At 40.6% G+C, this 24,935-nt stretch overlaps 1 protein-coding gene across 1 annotated transcript in view; it reads right to left on the bottom strand.

Moving 5' to 3' along the window:
* The window catches only part of Fam184a (family with sequence similarity 184 member A), a 97,482-nt gene that overhangs the window by 576 nt on the left and 71,971 nt on the right, over positions 1 to 24,935 (bottom strand). Inside the window, exons 10-17 of the mRNA XM_051175510.1 lie at positions 22,382 to 22,594; positions 21,123 to 21,276; positions 15,286 to 15,413; positions 13,460 to 13,644; positions 12,876 to 13,022; positions 6,752 to 6,869; positions 4,026 to 4,130; positions 1,192 to 1,394 (exon numbers count right to left, since the gene is read on the bottom strand). Coding sequence (XP_051031467.1) covers positions 1,192 to 1,394; positions 4,026 to 4,130; positions 6,752 to 6,869; positions 12,876 to 13,022; positions 13,460 to 13,644; positions 15,286 to 15,413; positions 21,123 to 21,276; positions 22,382 to 22,594 — 1,253 coding nt within the window. The remainder of the gene's footprint in view (positions 1 to 1,191; positions 1,395 to 4,025; positions 4,131 to 6,751; positions 6,870 to 12,875; positions 13,023 to 13,459; positions 13,645 to 15,285; positions 15,414 to 21,122; positions 21,277 to 22,381; positions 22,595 to 24,935) is intronic.

Here is a 24,935-nt window from a genome sequence, read left to right as displayed (position 1 = left end):
CCATGAGGCCCAAAAGTCAGCTGTAGTGAGATACCCACCTGCCTGCACTTGTTGCTGTGACCACGCCCACTGGGGGACAGGTGCTGGCGGGTGGGTATCTCACTATGCCAGCAGCTGGCAAATACAATACAAAATTGACTATTTGTGGGGAAAGAGCGAGAACAAAATAGTGTTCCTTCTTTTGGCAACTTTCCCCTTTTAATTATCATGATGTGACACAAGCATTGGTTCTCACATTTGTATCCTTCACTAGAACTAAGTTTAGGGTAACTAAATGTACATAACTAAATCAAGGTAGAGTTCTTACTATTTGCACATTTACATTAAGCTTCCATGATTCCCCAAGCAAATACTCTACAGAGTGCATTAGAAACTGGGTTTTCCTCTATTCTCCAAGTACTACATCTTAATTCTAACTAAGACTTTTTTGGCTACTTAAGAAAGCAAAAGCATCCCTACCGTCTTTGGGGGAATTACAAGGCACGCAACAATGTGTAATGGAAGCTCCAGCGGTCAAGTTTCTTGAGCACATGCACATGCATCCTTACTGATACCTGAGCACACCCACGCACGGGAGACAAGCAACACAGAGTATTTAGCAGGAGACACATCCAGAGGCAGACTCAACTATTGTTCGTTCTTACTAGTTTCTTACACTTTACAAGAACTAGTCATTGACTATGTTAGCTTAAAAGTAAAATTTACCAGTGGAGTTATGAAGATTTAGGAAAAAGAAAAAAAATAAACTTGAATCAACAAGAAAAAGAAGTTGTATTCAAGTGAATACAAAACAGTACTTTTAAAATTTTAATCCTTTAATGGCTTAATAATTGCATTTATTTGATAAGCTCTGAGGAAAATTCAAATAGAATAATTTTAGTAAATAAAAGTTAGCATGAGTAAAATCTTGGTAAACTATAAATATTAAAATTCTGAGCACATGTATTATGAGAACACCTCTGTTAGGATTTAGTAAATTCACCAGTGATAAATTAAAAAAAAAAATCTTTGGATAGTGTCAAAACAGAATTCTCTAGAATGGTAAAATATTTTCAAACTATTGTACATTATTTTTTAGAGTACATATTTTGGAGTAGTGGATTTCTGCAATACAAAAAGAAAAATTTCTCATGTATAAAATGTAAAGGAGAAGAAGAAGAAAAAAAAAACTATTGGTGAGACAGGGCTCACCTCAAAAATGTCTTGGGCTCTTTGGGTGGCAGTGGCTGTGGAAGTGGCTTGTTGCTGTTGAACTCAACGTCATGGATTGGAGAATTAGGAATGGGTTCCAATCGGGTAGGATGTCCATTGCCCACTGCACTGGATTCCAGAGCACTTAGATTGGGAACACTCACAAACCTGTTTGTTGGGGACTTATCGTTCTTCTTCTTTTGCTGCGTTAAAAATAACACACGTGAGAATGCTCGTCTGCTGCAGAGGAACCAACAAGAAAACAGGAAATAACAGGAAATCTAAATTTGGCATGGAAAAGTTTTGGAACCTTTATGTCAAATTATCATGTTAAAATGAACCAGTGTTACCCAAAGTGTGGTCTGGTTATCCTAGAAAAAGTGCTCATCTACATGGAATCCTCCAAGACAGACAGACAGGCTACCAGGACAGAAAGCACAGGGCAAGGGCACAGTAAGGAATGGTTCACCTCTGTCCCCACCGCTCAGCGGACTAGGGGAAGAGAAGAACAGGCCGGAGTGTGGGGTGCAGGGAACACTGGGGTAGGAGAAGTTCCAGACACCACAAGGGCAAGTGGGTTCAGGCTAAAATGGAAGGCATGAAGTTAAACATAGTATTAAAAGAGAGGTCCATGAACTTTATCCATCTGTCAAAGAGAGGCTGTTCTTGCCTGGAAAAAAAAAGGAATAAGAAAATGCTTGGCATAGTAGTTTGAGACAAATCTTACATTTTTACTAAAGACAAAACTGACTTAACTACTTTTAGATTCTCTGTGCCATCTTTCTGATGAAAGAAAATTTAATCCGTATAATTAAATCTGCACTTTTATTTAATTGGCACTATCACAAATTAGCTCACAATATAATGGCTAAAGTCAAATTAACCAAATTTTAATCTCCAATCAGTACCTAAAATGAACAGAAATAAGCGACACAAATGCAACCTCAACATTTGTCAGCTTGCAAGTCATTAACTTTAATCTCAAGGAATTTTACTCTTCCTTCTAGAACTGACGAGCACCAACCTTTATGAAAAACAAAAATTGGTATGTTGTAATTGTCTTAGAATATCCTCACATGTTTTTCAATTGGATGTATGCTGAGTTTCTTTTCTTGCAGAAGTAGTTTTAAAAATGAAATAATTAATGCCTCACAGATAATCCAGTCTCATGGCCATTCTCCCTGTCACCCTGTGACTGACTTGTGTCTATGACACAGTGTGTCTCTAGCGGCAGAGCACTGTGAGTCAGCAGTGGAAAGCCATTAGGAGTCAACAGCAGTGGCAGGCTCTCTCGACACTCTACTTTGGCCTTTTCTCACTCTAACATTTGAACAGTTTCAGGTTTTTTCCTTTTTTCTTCTTTGAGAAATCATATAGTCGATAGCCCAGGTGTGGTGGCCCATGCCTTTAATACCAGCGGTTTTTTGAGTTAAAGGCCAATCTTGTCTACACAGCAAGATCAAATAGGGCTTCATAATGTGACCATGACTAAAATCCAAATAAACAAAAAATCCCCCATACTTCTGGTACAATTCTAAAGTATTAGTTTTAGAGCTAAAAAAATTAAGTCTGATAAAATAAATGCATAAAATTCTCTAGTATGCTTTGTTATGTAAACCTTAAAATATTTTCTAATTAAAAGCTATGTCATAATAAATTATTAATTTTAAAAATAAAATTAAAGCCAGGTGAATGTCACACAGCTATAACCCAAGAGATTAGGAGGTAGAAGTAGGAGGAACAGTAAGTAGTTCAAGGCCAGCCTTGGTTACAGTGTTAGTTCAAGACTGGCCTTGGGTGCAGAGTGAGTTCAAGGCCAGCCTTGACTCCAGGGTGAGTTTAAGGGCAACCTAGGTCACATGAGACTGTTTCAACAATCAAACCAAAACAAAAACCCAGCATAAAGTGAACTCTGCTCCTTCTCTTAATTATTTATCGAGAGCTTTCTACGTGAAGTTCTAAAGATAGAGCTATAATTTTTAGTTTATAAAACCCTAAAGTTCAAAGTTTGGGATACTCCAGAAGAAAGAGTAAATTCAGTATTCTAAACAGAGAAATTGTATAAACTTTGAAAATAAAATTTCTGGACACAAACCTAGCAGAGCACAATGTGAAGTGATAAAATTTGGATTGAAAAACAGCTTTAATGTAAGCTTTATTTTATTATTGATTTCTCCTGAGAGATTCAATGTGAAATCAGCATATACAATCATTTACCCATTACTTGCTTTATTTATAGAATAATTTGTGTTGGTAAGATTTTGCAGTCTAACACATTTCCTAAATATCCACTGTGCCCAAACACTAGGGCAATGATGGATAAGTTAGCCAGATGTAATTCAAGGCTCTTCCATTTGTTCTAAGAGAATAATACAGAGTCAAAGTAAAGCCATACTTAAATTGCCAAGAACAGCCAGACAATGCAGAAAATGAAGCCTACAATGTCACCTTCAGTCCCTTACAGTGGAAGCCTGGTGCTACGAAGGACTGCTTCCATTGGGACTGGAGTCTTTCTCAACTACACAGATGATTGCAGTCAATAAGGAGATGGCAATAAATTAATCTGAGCTACAAGTTTGCTTTTCTTTAGACATATGGTACACAAAGAGTCAAAGTGTTTCATTATTAATAAAATATTTTACAGAGCATAAATTACCAATTAATGAGTAGCTCACTCTGGAAATGAACAAATAAAGAACTAATAAACTTTAGGAGGAGATTGTTACACTTAAGAAAACATTTGGAGGAGCTTTACCCTTAATGTTGCTTGCTCCACATAACTTAGCCCATTTCCCTCCAGGTCTTAACTACATCTCTACATCTATGACACATACCTTAGCCAATGGGTTAATAACACCAACAGTAGGACTTGTGTTAAATATTTTGTTGAAGTTAGTTTCTCGATTGACTAATTCCAGCTGATACAATTTATTATCCTCCTATGCAAAAGAATTATAAACAGCCTTTCAACATTTTCTGTTACAGATTTACAAACTTAAATTGTATGACCACCATTTCATTAAAAATTTAGTAAACTATAAAGGCTTATATATTTTGTTTAAGCATGTCTAAGCAGTGTCTTAAATGTTGCCAGCAGGTCAGCTTTTAGCACCTTTAAAACCCTAGGCCTAGGGACTTAACCATACCATTTAATAACCTTTCATTCAAGACAGGATCTACTAAGGTCCTTTATCTCTTTGTGGTCCTGACTGTGGCATCTGAGTGTGTCTTAACTTGTACTTGAGGTGGATGTACACACAATGGTCATGACGGGAGTCAAGACAGTCCTGAAGAGACTCCTACCAGAGCATAGTAACAAGGGTCCCCAGCAAGCTGCAATTTCCCCACTAGTCCCAAGCTCAGACAAGGAGAAGGCAGATGCCAGGCAGCGGAAGAACTGTCCTTCAACAGGATTTCTAACAGCTCTGACAGGTGGCCAGCTGTCACCTAGCTGGAGACACTGGTACTAAGTCAGTGATGATGGGCAAGACCACACATCTGAGCCAGACTATGATGTCAGTCTCATGACAAGACCCCAAAGAGGGACAATAGGGTTCAGGAGAGAGGCTCTTGAGACTTACTTTTACTTTTTCTCACGGGGCTCATGTAATACATTTCTGCTTTTTACCATTGTTTGTTTAATAGAGAACGGGCAGCCAAGCCTCCTATGTCAGGGATGACTTTAAGAATTTTGGAGTGGGCCGGGTGTTGCGGTTTCCATATATAAAGATGACACTACCGTATATTATCCTTCAAAACCTAAAAATGGATTTGACCTCATCTAGTCTTCTTTGACAGAGTAATGTATTATAGCACGGACAATAGACAAGAATGGCCTCTACAGAGATACGATCTTTCCTTTTGGAGTCATGAGTATGATGTATTAGTTGAACAAGCAGACTGGGAAGGCCACAGCAGTATGACAGTGAGGGCTGTGTTCAGACTGGCCTTGATTCTAGTGTAGTCCGGCACAGCTAGACCCTTCATAACCACCCTAGTCGCCGCTGGCTGTCATTTGTACTACAGATCTTGGCCCCACATGCCTTGAGGTTCAGGGAATGACTATGTTACAGAAACAGTATAGAAACTGCTCTTGGTTGCAATCTTGGATCTGCCCTCTGGTGAGGATAAATACGATGGTATCTGTAACATTTCAAGTAGTAACTGGAAAAATAAATAGCTACTTGGGGGGGGGCACAGATGAAGTAAGCAAGCTTCCTCACTTTATAGAACCTTCAGTTTTTCATGAGTCTACTGCTATTGGGTAGGACTATGCTCATGTACCTCACTTGGGAAACAGCATGTCTGGCAGGCTGCAGCCACAGGAACACGCTCCACAGCCTAATCCTGAGCTCCCCATATACACCCTCATCATCCTCATCCATGCTGGCTTCAAAAGGAACCTCCCAGTCTTGAAAACAGATGGAATTTTCTAAATCATGAAAGTAATTCTTAAAGGATGTCAGAATAATGGTCTTGTGCTGTTACATGCTAATATTCAAAGTATGTAATTAAGGCAATCAAGGAACATATAGATGACTAGTGTTGTTTTCAATTTTACTAGGAAAGACTTTCATTTATTAGTGGCAATGAACAGCAATGTTTGAATTACTGAGTAGGATAAAGCATTATAGAAAATTCTGAAATATCTTATAAACTTTCAAAACATTTCTATTTTTTATTCCCAAGTGGTAATGGTTTTAATGAAGATGATATATTTATCATTACAATCTTCTTTTTTTCTTTTTCCTCAAATGGACCCTGAGTGCCCTTCACACTCAGCACACTGACTCCCTGACTAGGCACACAGCTCTTCCTAGGCTAGACCATGAAACCTTCCTTTTCATTTGTTTGGTGTTGGCTTTTGACACAGGTTCTTGTGTATCCCAAGATACTCTTTAATTTGACATGATGCTCAGGTTGGCCTCAAACTTAAGATCCTCCTACCCCCCCATCTGCTGAGTACATGGATGGCTCGAGGACTCTCCTGATGAGTGTTGGGTAGAATGCACTTCACTTCCAGAAAATTAACATGACTCATTTGAATAAAACACAGTGATGCCTGCCTGTAATTCCAGAACTTCAGCTATTGAGGCTGGAGGATTGCTGTGAGGTTTAAGGGCTCTATAGCATAATTCCAGCTCAAAACATAACAAAATAAAAAGAGACTAATCTATAAGTTGACAGTGCAGTTGAATGCATGGCTATCTCGTAATAGATTTTTCTTAGTACTAACTCTGTGTGTACAATATATATATACGCATATATGTATATATGCGTATATATATAAAACATGTTAACTATTAAGTGGGAATGAGATATTATTAAATATTTAATACATATTAACACTTTCAATAAAAACACCAAAGAATAGCATAAAATTCCCTTTTTCTAATGCCAAATTGAAATATGAAATTACATTTTAATAAACTTGATCACAATGCACAGATTTTACATTTTTCCTTGTCATTTGGCATTATTCAAAAGTATTTCCCCATATCTTCCCAACCAATAGTCTACTGATTTCTAACATGGTTATACTAAAAACAAAATATCTTACAATTAGTTTCTTTATGACCTGGTCTCTCTCTGTAAGCAAGGATTTTAACTCTGCGATCATCTGTATATCTTCGGGCTTCGATTCTCTCATTAGGTACTTTTCTTCCATTTCTTCTAGTCTATAAACGAGAAAACCTTTGTCTCATTGATAAGATACAGACACGTCGTGTTCTAATAGACACCTACATGTTTCCCTTAGTCCAACTAAATACACACAAATTTAACTAAGACTTTTGAGCATGGTAACATGATTGCCTCAAGAGCTGAAGTTGTGAAAGGCTTCACAAGAATGGGAACCAGTAAGTGTCCCTGCCAGAGGCCACTCCTGCCACAGGCCACTTTGGGAAGGATTTATCCACTTGAAGCTGTGTGTAAATGAGGTGAGGTGAGCTCTCAGAACTGAGACACTGAATGAAACAAACTTCACAAACTCGGGTCAGTGACTGTTAGGAGTGATTACCATCAATACAATAGTGTGTGGTGAGGTGTGTAACATATATAAGGAACACGAAAAGACACACAGACGACATCCTCTTGTCGTGGTTTGTGGGGAAGGCATTTTAGAACTCTACATTATGGACCAGTGTAGATCAGTTACAGAAGGCTCATCGGGTAGGAGAACAATCATTTCCTTGTAGACCTACTCTTGCCTGAATCATAAAAGACTGTCAACAGAAGTGCAGGCCATTCTTTACAGGCAGAGGTGACACGTATCACACAGGGATCAAGGGTGGAGGCAGGGACGAGAATAAAGAATGCACATGGCACCCACTGCTTAGTTTGGGAGAAAAGGAACTGCTTCAGAAATTACAATTAAAGCAACTAACTTTTATTATTTTCAGGATAGACAAAGGGGAACTAAAACTTGCTAAGTTGTGTGTGGTTAATGAAGAGTCTTTAAATGATGTGCCTATCAAGCACTGACTAACTCTTAGATGATCTATCATGTGGAGAGCTGTGATTTGCCACTCTAGGCAAATCTAGCGAGGAGACAAGCTCTGTACTTTAGAGCCATAAAAACCCACCATGAATCCGACCTAAACAAATGATTTGGAGAAAACCCATCAGGCTTCCCACCCTGCCCCTGACTGTCGCCCTGAAGGGGTCAGTAACAGGGAAGTGGGGAGCTACAGTGGCTGCCCCTGGTTCTCCGTGGACTTGGCTAAGTCAGTACAGATGTCAATCACACAGCACATTCCCACTTATCTTTTTTCAATAGTACTGTGACCTTTGACGTTACAGAATTGTCTTGCATTCTGATTATGATATGAAAGGGATTGCCTGTATGCATTTTGTGAGCCAAGCTTTTCGGTTCTCTATTCAGGTTTAAACGTACTCTCTATTCGAGAGGGGGAAAGGCATTGGACTTTGAGCAGCCACAAGATGTCACTGGAGTGCTGCCTTTGCGGTCGGAAGCGAGGCAGATTTGGAGACTTCCCACAGCTGACAGAGTAGCTGGTGGCTAAACCCCACCCTTGATGTTATTTTAGTTGGGGAACAATGAGAAGAAGGAAAGACATTTTACAGTTTGGAGCCTCTTTTTGATGTAAAGATCTCCCCTGTTCAAGTGTGGGTTTTAATTTAGCTGAGACAGCCAGTTGTTATAATAATAATTTTATTTGCATTATAATATAATAATAATTATTATTATAGAAAGGGTCTCATTATTTTGCCCTGGCTGTCCTAGAACCCACTCTGTAGATCAGGCTGGTCTCCAACTCTCAGAGATCCTCCTGCCTTGGTCTCCCGAGTGCTGGGATTAAAAGTACCCCACCACATCTAGTTTACCTGAAACATCTTACCTACAGAATTGCCATAAGCTAATTCTCCCCAGAAAAACGTTTAATAAAACTTTTAATAAAAACCTAGATAATAATGAAGATAAGTATTGACAGGCAGAAGTCTATAAGAACAAATAGGAAAGCATTAAAGGAGAGGAGGAGAAACCGGTTGTAACTTATAAATGTACAAGAATTTCTCAGCAACATTCTAATGGGAAGGAACTTAGTACCATTCCAATATCCACTTCAATGCAACACTAGTCAATGTTTTCTCTTTTCACAGCTATCTGGGTAGCTCACTAGCCCTACAGTGCATCTAAAAGGCCTAGTGCAAAGGATGACTTTGAATCAGGAGATTTTGAGGAGGCCGTGCCTAAGTTTGACTTTTTTTTTTTTTTTTTTTTTTTTTAGACCTTTTTGCTTCCTCCCCCTCCCCTCTTTCTGTCTTTGACACAGGGCCTTACTGTATAACTTGGATTTGATGTACACTCAGAGATGCTCCTTCTTTGGTCTCCCTAGTGCAAGGATTACAGATGTGTACTACTATGCCAGCCAAGCTCTAACCCTTATCATCACAAGGAGTCTGTTTGGTCCCACAGTTCTCAAATGGCCTTATGAAATATACTTCTGACCATAATTCATAAAAGTCATGTCTCTGAACATCAATATGGTATAGGCAGAATCCAAGTTTAATCTCATTGAGTTTTCAGATTACCATTAAAAGTAATAAACACAAAGACTGAATATAGGAAGAAGCAGAAGCAGAACACTTGGATTAGTGCTGATTTGGGTCACTGCTAGACGCTAGCCAAGCACATTTCTTGGTGTGTGTGTGTGTGTGTGTGTGCGAGAGAGAGAGAGTATAGAAGTCAGTTTTCCATAGCTCCCAAACAACACAGTCCTGTATTAAACTGTACAAAGATGTCTTCCAAGTTATCATCTACCTCATGTTGCTTTATAAGACCCAACTGAAAAGAAAATCAATGACTAGAGACTGCAGAGCTGAACAATAGCATTGCCACCAGGAACGTATGCAGCAGAAATTATGTTCTATGAATTCCGTTACATTTAAATGAAACAGAGGACTGAAGCGTTTCACTGCTGGACTTGCATAATTTCTGAGCAGACATTCACTTGTGTTAGCAAGACCCCTACTACTTCCAAATGTCCTCAAAGCTTGTGGAAATAGCCTGAGTGGTAAATTAAACAAAGAACTAAACAACTATAAAATTACAGGAGTTTTAGCGATTAAGTACTCAAGCAATTCTGTTACGGCATAGTATATCCTTACAGTTAAAAATTACTGGCATATTTAACGTCCATGTGAGACTGACAGTTCTCTCATAAAGGAATGATACTTTTGTTCCAGGACAGTGAGGTGCTGATTCAAAGTAAACTAAACAATCAAAAGCAATCTCTGGCCAGATGTGCTAGTCCACATCTGTAATCCCAACCTTGTGGGATAGGAACACAGAAAGCAGGAAATCAAGGCCATTCAAGGACTACATGGAACCCTGTTCCAAAAAACGGACCAACAAATAACAAACCCACAAAAACTGAAATGGCAAATGCTAAGCACTTTTTACACAATAAATACTCCTGGACCCCAAGGTACTGGGACAACTTTTAATTTAGCTTAAACTTTACCTATGGAGAATGTCACTTAGGTAAAATTGAGTAGCTTATCCTCTTACTTGCTATTGTTTGTTTCCTCCCTTTAGGGTCTTGGAAATTGAACTAATGTCTTGTGTGTACTAAACAAACATTCTACCACTGAGCTATGTCCTATCATTGCTTGTTTTTTGTTTTGTTTTGTTTTGTTTTTTAAACAAATGAAACTCAATACATTTTAAAATTAGATGCAAGGTTCTTGTTAGGACAATAGTCAAGATGTTCAAATTTCCATGAAACTCTAAGGGGGTCTGAATGCTTAGCACACAGCGTACAGATCCTATGTCATTTCAAAGACACAGCTCTCCTTTAAACATGTTCACCTTCTCCCCAGGAGTTCAGCAAGGGTTGTGGCAGCAGCATGAAGAGAAGCTTCCAGCTGCTCTAGTGTTTCCTCAGCCCCATGCTTGGGCCTGGAGGCTGAAGCACGGGCCTTTAGTCCCTTTTCATCCCTCTAGTAAATAAAGTACCCGGGTTCGGAACCAGAAGCACCAAAGCTGAGATCCAGGTGTTCATGACACAATAGTGTAAACCCTGTAACTGGCTGTGAACAGTTCACAGTACCCCTCCCCCACCTGTAAACTGGAAAGGACACCCCACTTATCAGCTGTCTAAACCTTAACCACTCAGCAGATCTACAGTCTTCACGAAAGGACATGGCCAGAAACATCCAGTACTACTTCCCAAAATGTCAGCTTCTAGTCCATGGGCTGTTATCTGCATTTACATTAATTATGGTGAATTAGGGTTTAAGTTCTCAGTCGCATTGTTTACAGTTCAAGTGTTCCATAACTACTCATGGTTAATAAGTTACTAGACTGGCAAGAGCCAATAGGGAGTGTTTTTGCTATCATGAAAAAAAATCTGTGGAACAGTGAAAGCCAAAACTAAGTGTACATGATTTGACTTTAATTAAACAAGTGATTACCTAAATCTAAAGGATAATTATATGATATTAGCAGGTAAAAAGAGTAGTATGGTTGGTTAGTATAGACCCAAGACAAAGTATAAAATGAATGCCTGTTCTAAAAAAGGCAAAATATTTTACTTACCAGTAATACTAATTCTTCAATTATCAAAATAAAGAGACATTAAGTTAATGTTTACTCTCTTTTCAAATTTCATAATGAGCAAAACAACAGAAAAGAATAATGTCCAAACAGGCTCAACCTTTCTTCCTCATAAATTACTATTTCTAAGGCCAGGACACACAGAAAAACACAAGCTGCCTTTGTGTGAGTGTGCTCTTTCAGGATGTGAAGACGGACACCAGGAGATCAGTGTCTTCTCAGGACACACAGAGGTCAGGAAATGTGAGAGCCATGCCACTGAGGCCGATCATATCTGGTTTCTACCAAGCATGTTCTATATATGCTCTGCTCTATTACAGACATGTGAGGAGGTCACAGTGGCTGAAGGGAAGCTCAAAAATCTACTGTAATAAGAGCAAACAGCGCATCACTGAGTTTGTGGGAACAATGGGTTTCTTCTCTATTTTATGGGGACCCTCACTAAGTGGGAACCCTCATGCAACTCATCCATGACAGATTCTCTATATGAACACTATAGGAAGAGGGCAAACAAGCCTTACCAGCAGGAGTGCCTCATCCCAGGGGACATCACTCCAGTAAAACCAGCAGCTGGGGGCCTGTTCCTACTTGAGTGTGTCTACGTGTGTCTGCACCTATGCCTGGGGTATTTGCTGGGACTGAGTGCTTATGCCAATGGGAGATGTGAAGAAGGCTTCTATATTTCAGGTAGGTGTGTAGGTATTAGTAACACAAATGCACAAGAAGGCATCACAAAGCTAAGATTCTGACCCTGTGGGTAGTGGAGACTTAATTGGTACTTTATTGAAGCTTCTGGATAACTGGAACAGGAAGGACTATCAGTGAATAAGCCATTAGCAGCAGCTTGGCGTAGATTAAGCCTAGGGTAGCCTAAAGTGGACCCGGTTAGTTCAGAGACAGACTGGATTCAAAGTGGGATGTATGCAGCAGTTTGTCAGGATCTTGCAAATACAGAGGTTATTAATCTTCTTAATAAATGTTAGGAAATATGTGCAAAATCTGACTTGAATAATGAGCTTACTAAAATTGAGTAACAACTTTATTTGTAATGATTTTTACTTATAGATTTATTACATTAAAAAAAGTCATTTAAATGCTAATTGTGGAAATTCAGGCAGTACCCAAGTACAGGAAATGAAGTCTCTGTCCCTTTCCTTCCCTGGGACCTACCAATGTATTTGCTAAATGGAGCCACACTGTTAAAAGGGTATGTTTGCGTTGAAGGACTTTTTTTTTTTTTTTTTGTAAAATATGTATTGCTAACTTATGCATGACGTTGTAAAATCCCTGTTATTCACAATGTACTAAAAACTTCACATTATGTAATGAACACACTGAGACGTCATCAGGTAAGTGATGTACCATAGGGCCACTCTTAAGATGTGTGTTATCTTAGCAGACCTGCAGATGGAAAAATCACTCAGTGGCCTTATCCTAATTACAGAACACACATGTCACACTGACATTACATCTGTAATGTAGTACTTAAGTCTTCCTCACTAAGACTCAGTTTTCATTATATTCAAACAGTTAAGCTGAGCTGAGACACAGTGCTCCTCAGTTTATTACCCACACACACATTTTCTGTAATGCAATGACTTACGACACTTGTAAAGCTGCGTTTATTTCCTTGAGTAGCTCATTAGTCTTATTAAAATCTGCCCGCATGATATTTTTCTCTCTGAGGTGGTCTGCTGTCATGACATCCAGCTCTTTCTCAAGTCTCTTGTTTATATCTTGTTCATGCAACCTGTTTAATTTATTTTTAGTTAAGAAAATGTTATTCTGAAGTCAAGTTTTCAAAATGTCTATGTTCTATCAGATTTGAAATGCCTGCCCCCTTTCTGGTATAACATTTGGAAAATTAACGTAAACAGCTTAAATTAAGCTATGTAGTTTCCTACAATCATCTGATTAGTGTTAAATTTTGTCTCCTTTAATGCTTTTTCTAATAAAAATGTAAAAACTTTAATTATGGTCATTTCCCAAAGTTAATAATAAATACACCATCAAAATGCAGACATTGCATTTTCCGGATGATATCATACCCACCACATACAGTGAAAAGTGGTCTTCTATATCTTATTGGGAGGGTGGTCTAGTCACGGAACTAGGGACACATTGCTAAGCATGTCTCCAACAATATTTTAGTCAACAGTGCATCTTCTGCTGTGGCTACTGACATACCTCATCTGCTGGTTGGATTCACTTCGTATTCTGAGAATTTCTTTCCCCTTAAGTTCCAGTTCTTTCGTTAGGGTACTTATGTTCTCATGGAGGTGCTGAACCTCCTTGTCCAAGTCTGAGATGTGGTGCTCTCTGTGCCGGAGTTCCTCTTGCAGATCACTGATCCTACACATGTGCTCCTTACCCTGCAAAAAAAAACAAAACAAAAAACCCCACAAAGAATGAATGATGTTTTCTATGTTGATATGAGGGAGTGAAAAATGATTTTGAATATTATGTATAATAATTCTGACATTATTTTAAGATGTGTTACATTTGTTTATGCCATGGAACATTTATTTAATGTTGCAAAGATGTGTTGAATTCTTTTATGTTGCAATGTTTCGGTGAAGCTGTGTTAACTTTGCCTGTTTAAAACACCTGATTGGTATAATAAAGAGGTGAACGGCCAATAGCAAGAAAGGAGAAAGGACAGACAAATCTGGCAGGCAGAGAGAATAAATAGGAGGAGAAACCTGGGCAGAGATCTCCGAGTGACAGGAGGAGGACTCCAGGGGCCAGTCACCCAGCTACACAGCAAGCTACAGAGTAAGAAGTAAGGAAAGCTACATAGGATAAAGATAAAAGCCCAGAGGCAAAAGGTAGATGGGAAAATAAACTAAGAAAAGCTGGCTATAAATAAGCCAAGCTAAGGCCTGGCATTTATAAGTCTGTGTGTTGTTTGTTTGGGGGCTGGGTGGTGGGTCCTGACAGAGTAAAAACAACAATGTACGCTCTAACTTTTCTCAAAGATAATTTAGGAGCAGTGGCAGAGTCTGGAGTAGAACACGGGTCTCTTAGTAAGTTGTATAGATCTTGTAGTAAACTGCTGGTACCGCTGTCCTTTAATAAGGAAAGGATTTAAATCTGGGGATCCCCCCCACCCAACACACACATTTCCATTCTTTGGAAAGGCAGCCTCTGCCTGCTTTCATGGCTATCCTAATAGCTGTCTGTCTAGAAAGATTTCACTACAAGCCAACACTTTCTACATAGTAGACAGACACTGTCAACTTTCCCGTCAAGATAATTGAAGAGTAACTTCCCTCCATGGTTACAAGGAGGACCATTTACCATAGCAATGAAGAGCAAATCCAGGCGGATCCCTTAACATGGCTAACCAGCTAAGGAAAACTTGTAATAACAGCAGCTTTCTCTGCAGTTCTGACTGCTACATCCTTACACACACACACACACACACACACACACACATACATACATACATACCATCACAATCATAAATTATCAAATTAAAAAAAAAGGACACTGGGTCAAAGGGCAAAGTCTAAGAAGTATGAGCAGCAGTGGCTAATTAATGCTTTGGGAATATGAGTTATCTTTTTTTTTGAGGGTAACTCCTGTGTAGTATGTCATACAATGTGACTGTTTAAGTTAAAATACACAAAATTGAAAATGTAGTTTCTTGGTTGTATTAGACAAACCAGGGCTATGTGGATTCCAGCCACCACAATGGACCTCCCAGTCACACAGTGGTGTGCCATTTTGGCTAGTCCTATTGAGTAGAGATGACCTTACCCTTTATATATTTTTCATATTTTGTTGTTTATTTTCCTAATATGCAAAATATTCAGTGAAAACGTGATAAAATAAAATGCAATCGTATGGCAGGCATACAAAAGAAGATTGCTCCTTTCCTTTGAAAAGGGGAACTTTCACGGCGTTGATGAGAACTAATGCACTTAGCACTGATAAAGTTACCTCTGATAGGTGAGGGCTCAGCGGACCCAGAGGTAAGGGGTCAGCACCGCGTGTTCCCACTGACCTACCTGCCTTCGGCTGATGTCTATGCTTCGCTCCAGTTCCATTTTAGCGGCTGCCAGTTCTTGATGGTGACTATGTCGTAATAAATCAATTGAAGCTGCATGTTGATGGTTCAGTTCAGATCGCAAGGAAGCTGGCATGCAAAGGAGAAGGGTTAGAAAATCTCAGAATCCTACTAATACCTTAGGGGAAAACTACAAAAGATCCAGAACATAACTTCTAAAATCAGGGCACTCGTAAATGTGCGTCAAGAAGATTACCATATGTGGACTTGAAATGTACTTAGCTTTGATGGGGGTATGAAAAATGTCAAGAGCTTAAATGACAACGGTGGGCTTTTTGTGAATTCAGTTGGGAGATAAAGTGGTAGTGGAGATGAAATGCTTTGGCTCTTTTACATTATTAAGATAATATGGATTTTAGAGTTGGACCTTTATAAATGTTGAAGAGGCAAATTTCCTCCCAGGAGGAATTATTTTACAATATTCCCAGATTATACAAAGTACTGGCTGGTAAACACTCTGAATTAATTACCTGGAGGTCAGTCATCACATTCATTAGACTCTGTAATTGACTTTCAATTTGTTTGTTTGTTTGTTTATTTATTTATTTTGAGACAGGGTCTCATGTAAGCAAGGCAGGTTTGGAACTCACTCTGCAAATGGGCCTTGAAATCTTGGTTCTCCTATGTGTATCTCCCATGTACTGGGACAACAGGCATGCATTATGCATGGCCCTAAAATTATTTATTTCATACAGCACACAATGTTTATTGAATGACAACAGTATCCTAAGAGAGAATAAATTCTGTCACCGTCTTGATAACTTCACAAGCCAGAGGTGAAGATATTACGCCAGGGAACTAACTGGCACATCAGAGGTTCACATTAAGCATAATGGTGAAAGCACCCCACTTTCTGCTTTCTGGGAGTCAGTGATGAAGGATCCTTCACAGAGAGACTGTTAAGGGACTGTCTGCAATTCCGCAGGACTGAATTGGGCTCTTAAGTAGAGAAAGAGGTGCTTTTATCACTAAGGCGGAACAAGTAAAACAAGCCAGAACATGGCCGGTCCAGCAAGCTGTGGAGTCTGTGTGGCAGGAGGTCACAGGGTGCACGGTGGCATGAAGGATACGGGACATGCACGGATTGTACTTTAAACTCTAGGCCCATGGTCCTCAAACTGTGATGTGAGCGGCCATGTTCCTAACAGAACTCATATACCCAGGCGATTTCCTTAAGCATGAAGGTTTCTTGAACATTTTTAAGTATTAACACAGAGATGTAAATGAGTAAAATGCAAATTGTGGGTTTTAAAGCTAAAACATGAGAGCTAGTCAAAGAGATGCTGCCCTTGCTTGTAGTTGGCTAACTTTAGCTCCTCTTGAGGGCTTCACAGAGCACTTCAGTTCAGTTTCTCCTGGTGCTAAGGGCTTCTGTAGTAGAAAAACTTGCTAGACACTACCATGAAGATCCATGCAAGGATTTAAGTGGGAAGTCACGTGTGAGGCGTAAGCATTTCAGTTTTGTCTGACAGCAAACTGTACAATGAACTGGGAAGGCAAGTCAGGGGGAAGGTTGTGACAACAATCTATTTTAAAAACAATACAAAGGGCTGGAGACATGGCTCAGTGGGAAGGAACACTTATTCTTGCAGAGTACCCAGGTTTCATTCCTGACACGCATGCAGCTGCTCACAATTGTCTGTAACTCAGGTTCCGGGGGATTCAACATCCTTTTCTGACCTCTGAAGGCACGGAGCACGTATGTGCTGCACAGACACAAGTGCAAGCTAAACACTCATACATATGAAATAGAGTAAACGAGCCTACAAAGAAAGAGAAGCCACTGGCCTTGAAGTAAGTATGACAGGAACTAATGAGGGCAGCCATGCATTAAAAGGCTTTAAGAAGAACCGGTGCTGGGCGTTGGTGGCGGCACACCTTTAATCCCAGCACTCGGGAGGCAGAGGGAGGTGGATCTCTGTGAGTTCAATGCTAGCCTGGTCTACAAGAGCTAGTTCCAGGACAACAGGCTCCAAAGCCACAGGGAAACCCTGTCTCCAAAAACCAAAAACCAAAAAAGAAAAGAAAAGTACTGGCAGACAAAAGGTGATAGTGAAAGAAAAAAATGTCACTCCCACTCCCCAGTTTTGACAATTGAGTAAAGTGACAGCATCAATCAGGGTGACAGATACAGGGATGGAGATGGAATCTGAACTATAGAGAAATAATCAGATCTTATTTAAAAGTCAACTTCTCAAGATGTAGCAATATGTAGCAATTTAATGTATAAAAACAAGAGGTTTGATCTAGAAACACTCATTTGAAGTCCTCCGCACACCGGTGATTGCTGAAGCCATGGAAGTATATAAACACGAAGAGGCTAAAGACACACACACACACACACACACACACACACACACACACTCACACACTCTCTCACACTCACACACACTCTCACACTTACACACACTCACACACTCACACACTCACACACACACTCACACACTCACACACACTCTCTCACACTCACACACACTCTCTCACACTCACACACTCACACACACACGCTCACACACACACGCTCACACACACACGCTCACACACACACAGACACTCACACACACTCTCTCACACTCACACTCAACACACTCACACACACTCTCACACTTACACACACGCAACACACTCACACACACTCTCACACACTCAACACACTCACACACACATACTCTCTCACACACACACACATTCACACACACTCACACACACTCACACACACTCTCACACACTCACACACACACTCTCACACAAACACTCACACACACACTCTCACACACACACTCACACACACACTCTCACACACTCTCTCACACACACACTCACAACACTCTCACACACACACACACACACACTCACACACACACTCTCTCACACACACAGAAAGACAGAGGAAGGAGGAGGAAGAAGAAGAAAATTATAAGTGAAGCAGTATTTAATGGACACATAGAAACAGGTCTGGCAAACGAGAGTAAAAGGTACAGATCAGAAAACTGGTACAGGGAGAATATACAGTAACATGGAAACAAGTGCAGAACGACCCAAGAAGGCCAAAGTGGCCAGATGTACACACAGAGAAAATGAGATGAGAGTCAGACAGTAGCTCAAACACTGGTGGTGGCCTCAAGAACAGTATGCTCATGGGAGTGATATGTTACACAGACAGGAAGGATCCTGAGAATTACTGTCATCTAGAATATCTAAGTAGAATACTTAAAACTCAACAGTAACAATGAAGAATCCAACCAATAAAGAAGACATGAAGCTATGAGAAGAAGAATAGCCACCATCTCCATCCATAGGGAAACGGAGAGTATGATTGCTGACATACAGTCACAGTATCAAACGCTGGCGAGACGTGAGGAAAATGGATCGTTGACACAATGCAGAGGATTGAAAAATGGCAGAGGCATTCTGATGGACATTCCAGCGGGGCCTTTCAAAACTAAACACATACATAACCACCATGTGTCCTAGAAACTTTTCTCTTGGCTTTTATTCCAGACAACCAAAACCTTGTATTTACACAGACAGCACACACATGAATGTTTGTGTACACAAATGCAGCAGCAAACGGCAACCCAGGTCACCTTCAATGACTGTAGGACAGACAGGGGTATGGTGATGCGTAACTATGACTAGGGAGAAACGAAAGGGGACAAACTAGAGATGACAACTAGGGTGACTCCGGAGAATTATAATGAGTGAAAAGGGCAACTTCTACGGAAACATTATAGATTGCACATATAGAAATGGTGGCATTCTCAAACTGCCGATACTGTAAAAATGGAGACCAGCCTGAGGTTTGCCAGGGATCCCAGGTAGGAAAGACAGGGAAGAAGGTGTGTTCTCCTAGGAACCTAAAAGTTCTTCATCTTAACAGTATCTGTATCAATACATTAGCTATGACATCGTAATATACTTTTATAGGATGCTATCATTGCAAAATGGGAAAAGGCATGAGAGCACCTTTTTGTACCATTTCTTCAGTGTATGACAGGGAAGCTGCAGCCATGAAATCTCAAGGATATACTAGACCTGGACAATGGCAACATCAGTGGACATGACACTCTGGGTGGGAGATCTCATAGGTCTCTTCTCCTAGATAAGAACTGGAGGTAAGGGACAGCTTGGGGGGGGGGGGGAATCAGTCTTCTCCAGGGAGAGCCCACTCGCAGCTTACTCAATACCAAGTGCTCTGTCCTATATATTCGTATATGTAAGCAACAACAGCAAGCTGCATATATACACATATGTATACACATGTACGGGATGATAACTAAGGAAGGAAAGGTCATGGATTTAGGAGGAAGCAAGGGACATGGAGGGAGCTGGGGGGAGAATGGTGTAACTGACATAAATACTCATGTATGAACGTCACAAAAAAATTAAGAATTAAAATTTAAAAAGGTATGCGAATCTACAATTATCTTAAAAAGAACACTTTTTTTTTAGAGGTTCCCAACATCTTTTTTTTTTTTTTTTCCAACATGATGGTAGTTAAATCACATTTCAGTGGGCTGAACAGGACTAGTTCTAACACTTGGCTCTTTCAATGTCACCTCACACGGCGGTGGAAAATGCATTGCACCCTCTATGGCCATAATTCTACAAAGGCCACCTCTGGTGTTAGCACTCAGCTGCATGCAAAGACAGAGCAGCAGCTTGTTTCTAATGAAATCACACAGTACAGCCTCTAGCAATCAATTTGATGTTTCACAAATCTTTGATAAACGTTCATTATTGCTATGACTTTCAAGCTAGGTGTCACAAGGGCTCCCTCAAGGAGAACTGAGAACAGTAACAAGGTGGCCTAGGACTTCAGCACCATGGACAGGACCCAGGGCTCCCCATTGAGTTCCAGGAAGTCACTCACATCCTGCTAGTCCTCCTTGTTCCCAAGTCCCACCCAGAAAGAGTGTGTACTAGATTATGTCAGACACACAGGAAAACTATACCAGGAGAATCTGGGACTAAACCAAACAGAAGGAAAATGAGATGGCAGAAATGAGTTATTCAGTAACATCCAAAAACAAAATGATCAATAAAAATTTAAATACACACCCTTTTCTTCAAAACTATCTCATTTTACAAAGACCCATTTCATAGGGAAGAATCCCATATGAAACAGACTTCAATAAAAATGTCAGGTCCAAGCCAGGAGCCAAGTGTGGGGGTACACATGTGAGCATGTGAGCGGCTATGTGTGTGGTTGCATGTGTGTGAATGAGTGCATGAGTGCATGCATATGAGTACATGTGTGGATGCATGTTTGGGTGCATGTGTGAGGATAGATGTGAGAATGCATGGTGGGTGCAAGCATTGGTGTATGTGTGGGAATGCATGTGTGGGGTGACTGCGTGGGAACATGGGTATCAGTGTATGTGTGGGTGCATGTGTGAGGGTAGATGTGTGGGAATGCATGTGTGGGGTGACTGCGTGGGAACATGGGTATGAGTGTATGTGTGGGTGCATGTGTGAGGGTAGATGTGGGAATGCATGTGTGGGTGCTTGCATTGGTGCATGTGTGGGAGCATGGGGGCTACTGGACAGTGACTGGTTTCTGGGATCCCTCAGTGTCCGGCCTCCATTCAGGCACAGGAAGACAGACAAATCACTTATGAACACTGTTTCCTCAGAGTGCAGAGGAAGCTGACGCCATCCTGGTCTGTCTTCCTTGCCTCTTCACACAGTAGCATCATCTTGATGCTTTCTGTTGAGGTTTACAAATGGAGAAATGTACAAATAAGAAGGACAAGATTATAATCCTTTCCATAATACCAAGCATAGCTTTTCCTTCGTCTTCTAATTCGAAGCGGAGCGTCTGGAGCTCCTGCTCCATCTCCATGCGGAAGCCCTCCATGGACTCTCGGTGAGCATCTTTCAGTGACTGCAGCTCTGCAGAATGTTTCTGCTGCAAGTGATTCTCCAGAGCCTGGGTGGGAGAAGCAAATCATTTCATTATGCTAGAGCACGGGAAACAAAACAGAAAGCGGTCCGGGAGCCCAGTGTTTAAGATGACTTGGCTGCCTTAGCTCATCAAATTCAGATATAAAGTAACTGTAACTGAAAAACAAATTCATTGGGTCAATCAGTAGAAAATAACTAATTATGAAACCAGTTTGGCTCACCATATTTTGTTGAATGTGGAAATACAGACCTTTAGCTGTAGATGGTTTCCAAATGAAATCATATTGTAAAGTTGCTAAGGATACAAATTACTGACAACTAAGGAAAAGAACCTGTGTGTCCAGAAAGGAGAAGAGGGGGTTGTCATTAAGAAACTAACACAATAATATATTCATTTGATTTAAATCCCTTTTAACTAATTGTAGTTATATATTTTCATGTAAGCTGTGGGGTTATATTACCAGGATTTATATTTTAAAACATTTCAATTTCATTTTATCATGAATTTATGAATCTTTTTTTTTTTTTGGTACAAACAGAAAGAATGTAAGGGGAAAATTCAAGATAAAAAACAGAACAGAATAAAACCAAACAAAGCTATACATCTCTCTGATCCATTTCTCTTTTTGGGGCCCAGAGTGAAATTTAGAATTTGATAAAAGTCTGAGTGTGGTGACACACATCTGTAATCCTTGCACTGAGGAGGCTGAGTCAGGAAGGTCAGGAGTTCAAAGTCAGCCCAGGTACATAGTGAGTTCAAGGCTACTAGTGTGGTTACATGAGACTCAAGAGTCTCAAAAATTCTGATGGAAGACTATTACGTTAATACACTTGATCAGAACAGCGACTGTTAATAGTGTGTGTGTTTATGCATGGTGACTCCTACGGGAAGTCGTGTCCCGGAGAACAGTTCAGTAAAACAATATGTAACAGTTTAAAGCAAAAAGGAGAAAGAGAAGGAAAAACAGGAGTTCTTACGAATCTGAAGGCTAGTGGTTTCCACTGCATCTTCAAACGTTAGGCCCACGATGCGCTGCACATGGGCCCCAGGCCACTAAAGAGAAGACTCTAAAGGCTAATTATCATCAAGACCCTGGCCCATGTTTGAAGGCGTTTCCCAGGAGCCTCACCCTTTGCTCCTTTTCCTTCTCCTCTTCCATGGTTTGCAAGGCGAGCACGTGTGCTTCCTTGAGGGTCTTGTGTGTCTGCTGGTGCTGCCCCTCCAGCTCCTCCAGCTCCTGAGTGAGGCGCTGGCGCTCCTGTGTGAACTGAGCTTGTAACTGCTGCAGGGACGTCTGTGACTGACAAAGCTGCAGCTCCAGGTTCTGCTTGAGCAGGGAGATCTACGCCACAAAGACACACAACAAGGAGTCAGCGTCACAGACTCCCAGAAGACCCACAGGGACAGAGCAGCTCAAGCAGGTCTGACGGAGTACCCGCGCTAAGTTTAAACGGTCTGCGATAAAAACCCTGACTGCAAACTTCATTCATTATAGTACAATTGTGCACGATGTGTGCATGTGGAGGTCACAGGAGGGCAGCATGGAGTCTGTTCTCTCCTTCTACCTTTATGTGGGTTCTGGAAGCTGAACGCAAGAGCCAGGCTTGACCAGAGACAGTTTACACGCTGAGCCATCTGGCCAGCCCCAAGATCTAATCTTGTGTTATCACTAGGTTAAGTCTCTTTTCAGGTGGCCTGATCATACTGCTTATAAAATAATGAGCAATTTGGAGCTCACCATTGCTGCAATACATTTGACATTATATGAAACAGGAGGCAGTGAACTCTGTGGCAAGCTGAAGTCGCTCTGAGGAGACAGCACTGAGGGTTAAACGACTCCTCAGTGACACCTAAGTGTGAGGGTGGCCAGCCCTGTGAGTTTGGCATGAAGGTCCTCCTGCTCCACTGTCAGTAATCTGCTCTCACCACAGTACGGGGACTGGTGTTTCTGCGAACCATCACTCAGAGTACAGGGGACAGCAATGGTTTGAGGACCTGCTCCTTTGAATGATCTGCCAGGTTGGTATTTATTAATGTATGTGATGTGGTATTTGTGTTCGTGTGTGCCATGTTTGTGAGGGTGCCCACAGACGCTGGAAGAGGGCATCATAGCCTATCCCCTGGAGCTGAGGTTACAGGCACTTGTACGCTACCAGGCATGACTGCTGAACCCCAAACCCAGAAGAGGAGCGAGCTCCCTTTAACCACTCAACCCCCTCAAGTGGAAAATGATTTGTCATTCCTTTCGTCAACCAAAAACATCAGCCTTAACCTGTCAAGCACCATCTCTGGCTGTTTTAATTAAAATGAAGTCTTTCCCAAGAACAAAAAGCACATGAGTATAGATAAGTGTGTATTACGTACATATAAATTATATGCAGCGGGTGAAATGGTTTGTATTTCTATTCTTATCCCTGTTACTCTAACCTGAAATGGTGTAGGTCGACCTTACTCTAAAAGAAATCTGGAGAGAAGAGGAACTTGGAGTCCAGATAAAAAGTTGTCAAACACACCCTGTTAACTAACACCTTAAGACACCATTCACTCATACTGAAGGAAAACTGTCTGTGGCCTCCAAAGGCAACTGAAGAGGGCACCCTACACTGAGCAGGAGAGCTTTCTCTTTTTATTGGCAACAACTTTTCTTTGATGTGCTGACTCCAGCCAACTCAGCTTTCCAATAGTCTCTGAGACAGGGTCTTACTCTGTAGCCCAGGCTAGCCTGGAATTTACAGCAGTCCACCTGAGGTCAGGGATAGTGAGTATGGACAGCACACACACATGCCTTACTTCATGAAAAAGGTACAGTGACTGATAAGGCCATGATGTAGGGTAGAAGCTTAGTGCTCGTAATTTCATGCAAGGGACATCAGGATGGAATAAATACTAAGCAGAACCCAGAAGGAAAAGGGAAGTCATAAGAGGCAACAGCAGTAAATAGGGCTGTGAACAGTGATCTGTAATTGTAGTTAGTCATTCTCTGCCCAGCCAGCGGCTCTCTGATATTCGACCCCTGTGGGGGTCTGGATCCACAGGTTGAGAACTGCTGCTCTAAATGCTTAGGTTGGTGAGAAACCACCTATTCACTTGATCCGGCATATGTTTTATAGTTGTGATACTTACTTCAAATGATTATTGCCTCCTATGGTGTTAACTGGACCACAACTACATCAAACTGTATGAATCTAACTACAGATTGACTTATGCTTGAACTATTTAAAGGTGAAGCTAATGAAGAAATAACATTAAAATAAGAGAACTGACACAGTAATTTAATTATACATTTAAAATATAAGCAGTTTAAACTTTCTCCAGCTTTAATATTTTACAGTATAATATACTTTACCTTAAGTGAACTCCAACACATTTATTTTCAGACTTAGAATGCATGATTAATGTTTGAATCTACACTCTTGAAAGTAACAGACTATATGTAGAAAGACACCATGCAATTTAGTAGTCAAATACACTTGTTTTGCTCTCTTGACTTTGGAAGCACACAAAGTCCAAAGTCTTTGCATTCATGCTCAATGCAGTAATGTGGATTCTATGCAGAAGCCGTATCATGCAACGCAGCAGTACAAATGAACACATTAGTAGGGCAGAACTAAGTAAACCAGCCTTTGTTTAGCGGGAAAATTGCATACCATTAAAAAGGACAGATCATGAGCAGTGTAATATGA

Source organism: Phodopus roborovskii, unplaced genomic scaffold (assembly GCF_943737965.1).
Source record: "Phodopus roborovskii unplaced genomic scaffold, PHOROB, whole genome shotgun sequence".
Classification (NCBI taxonomy): domain Eukaryota; kingdom Metazoa; phylum Chordata; class Mammalia; order Rodentia; family Cricetidae; genus Phodopus; species Phodopus roborovskii.
Note: the sequence above shows the minus strand (reverse complement) of the source record. Positions and strands in the feature narration are given on the sequence as shown.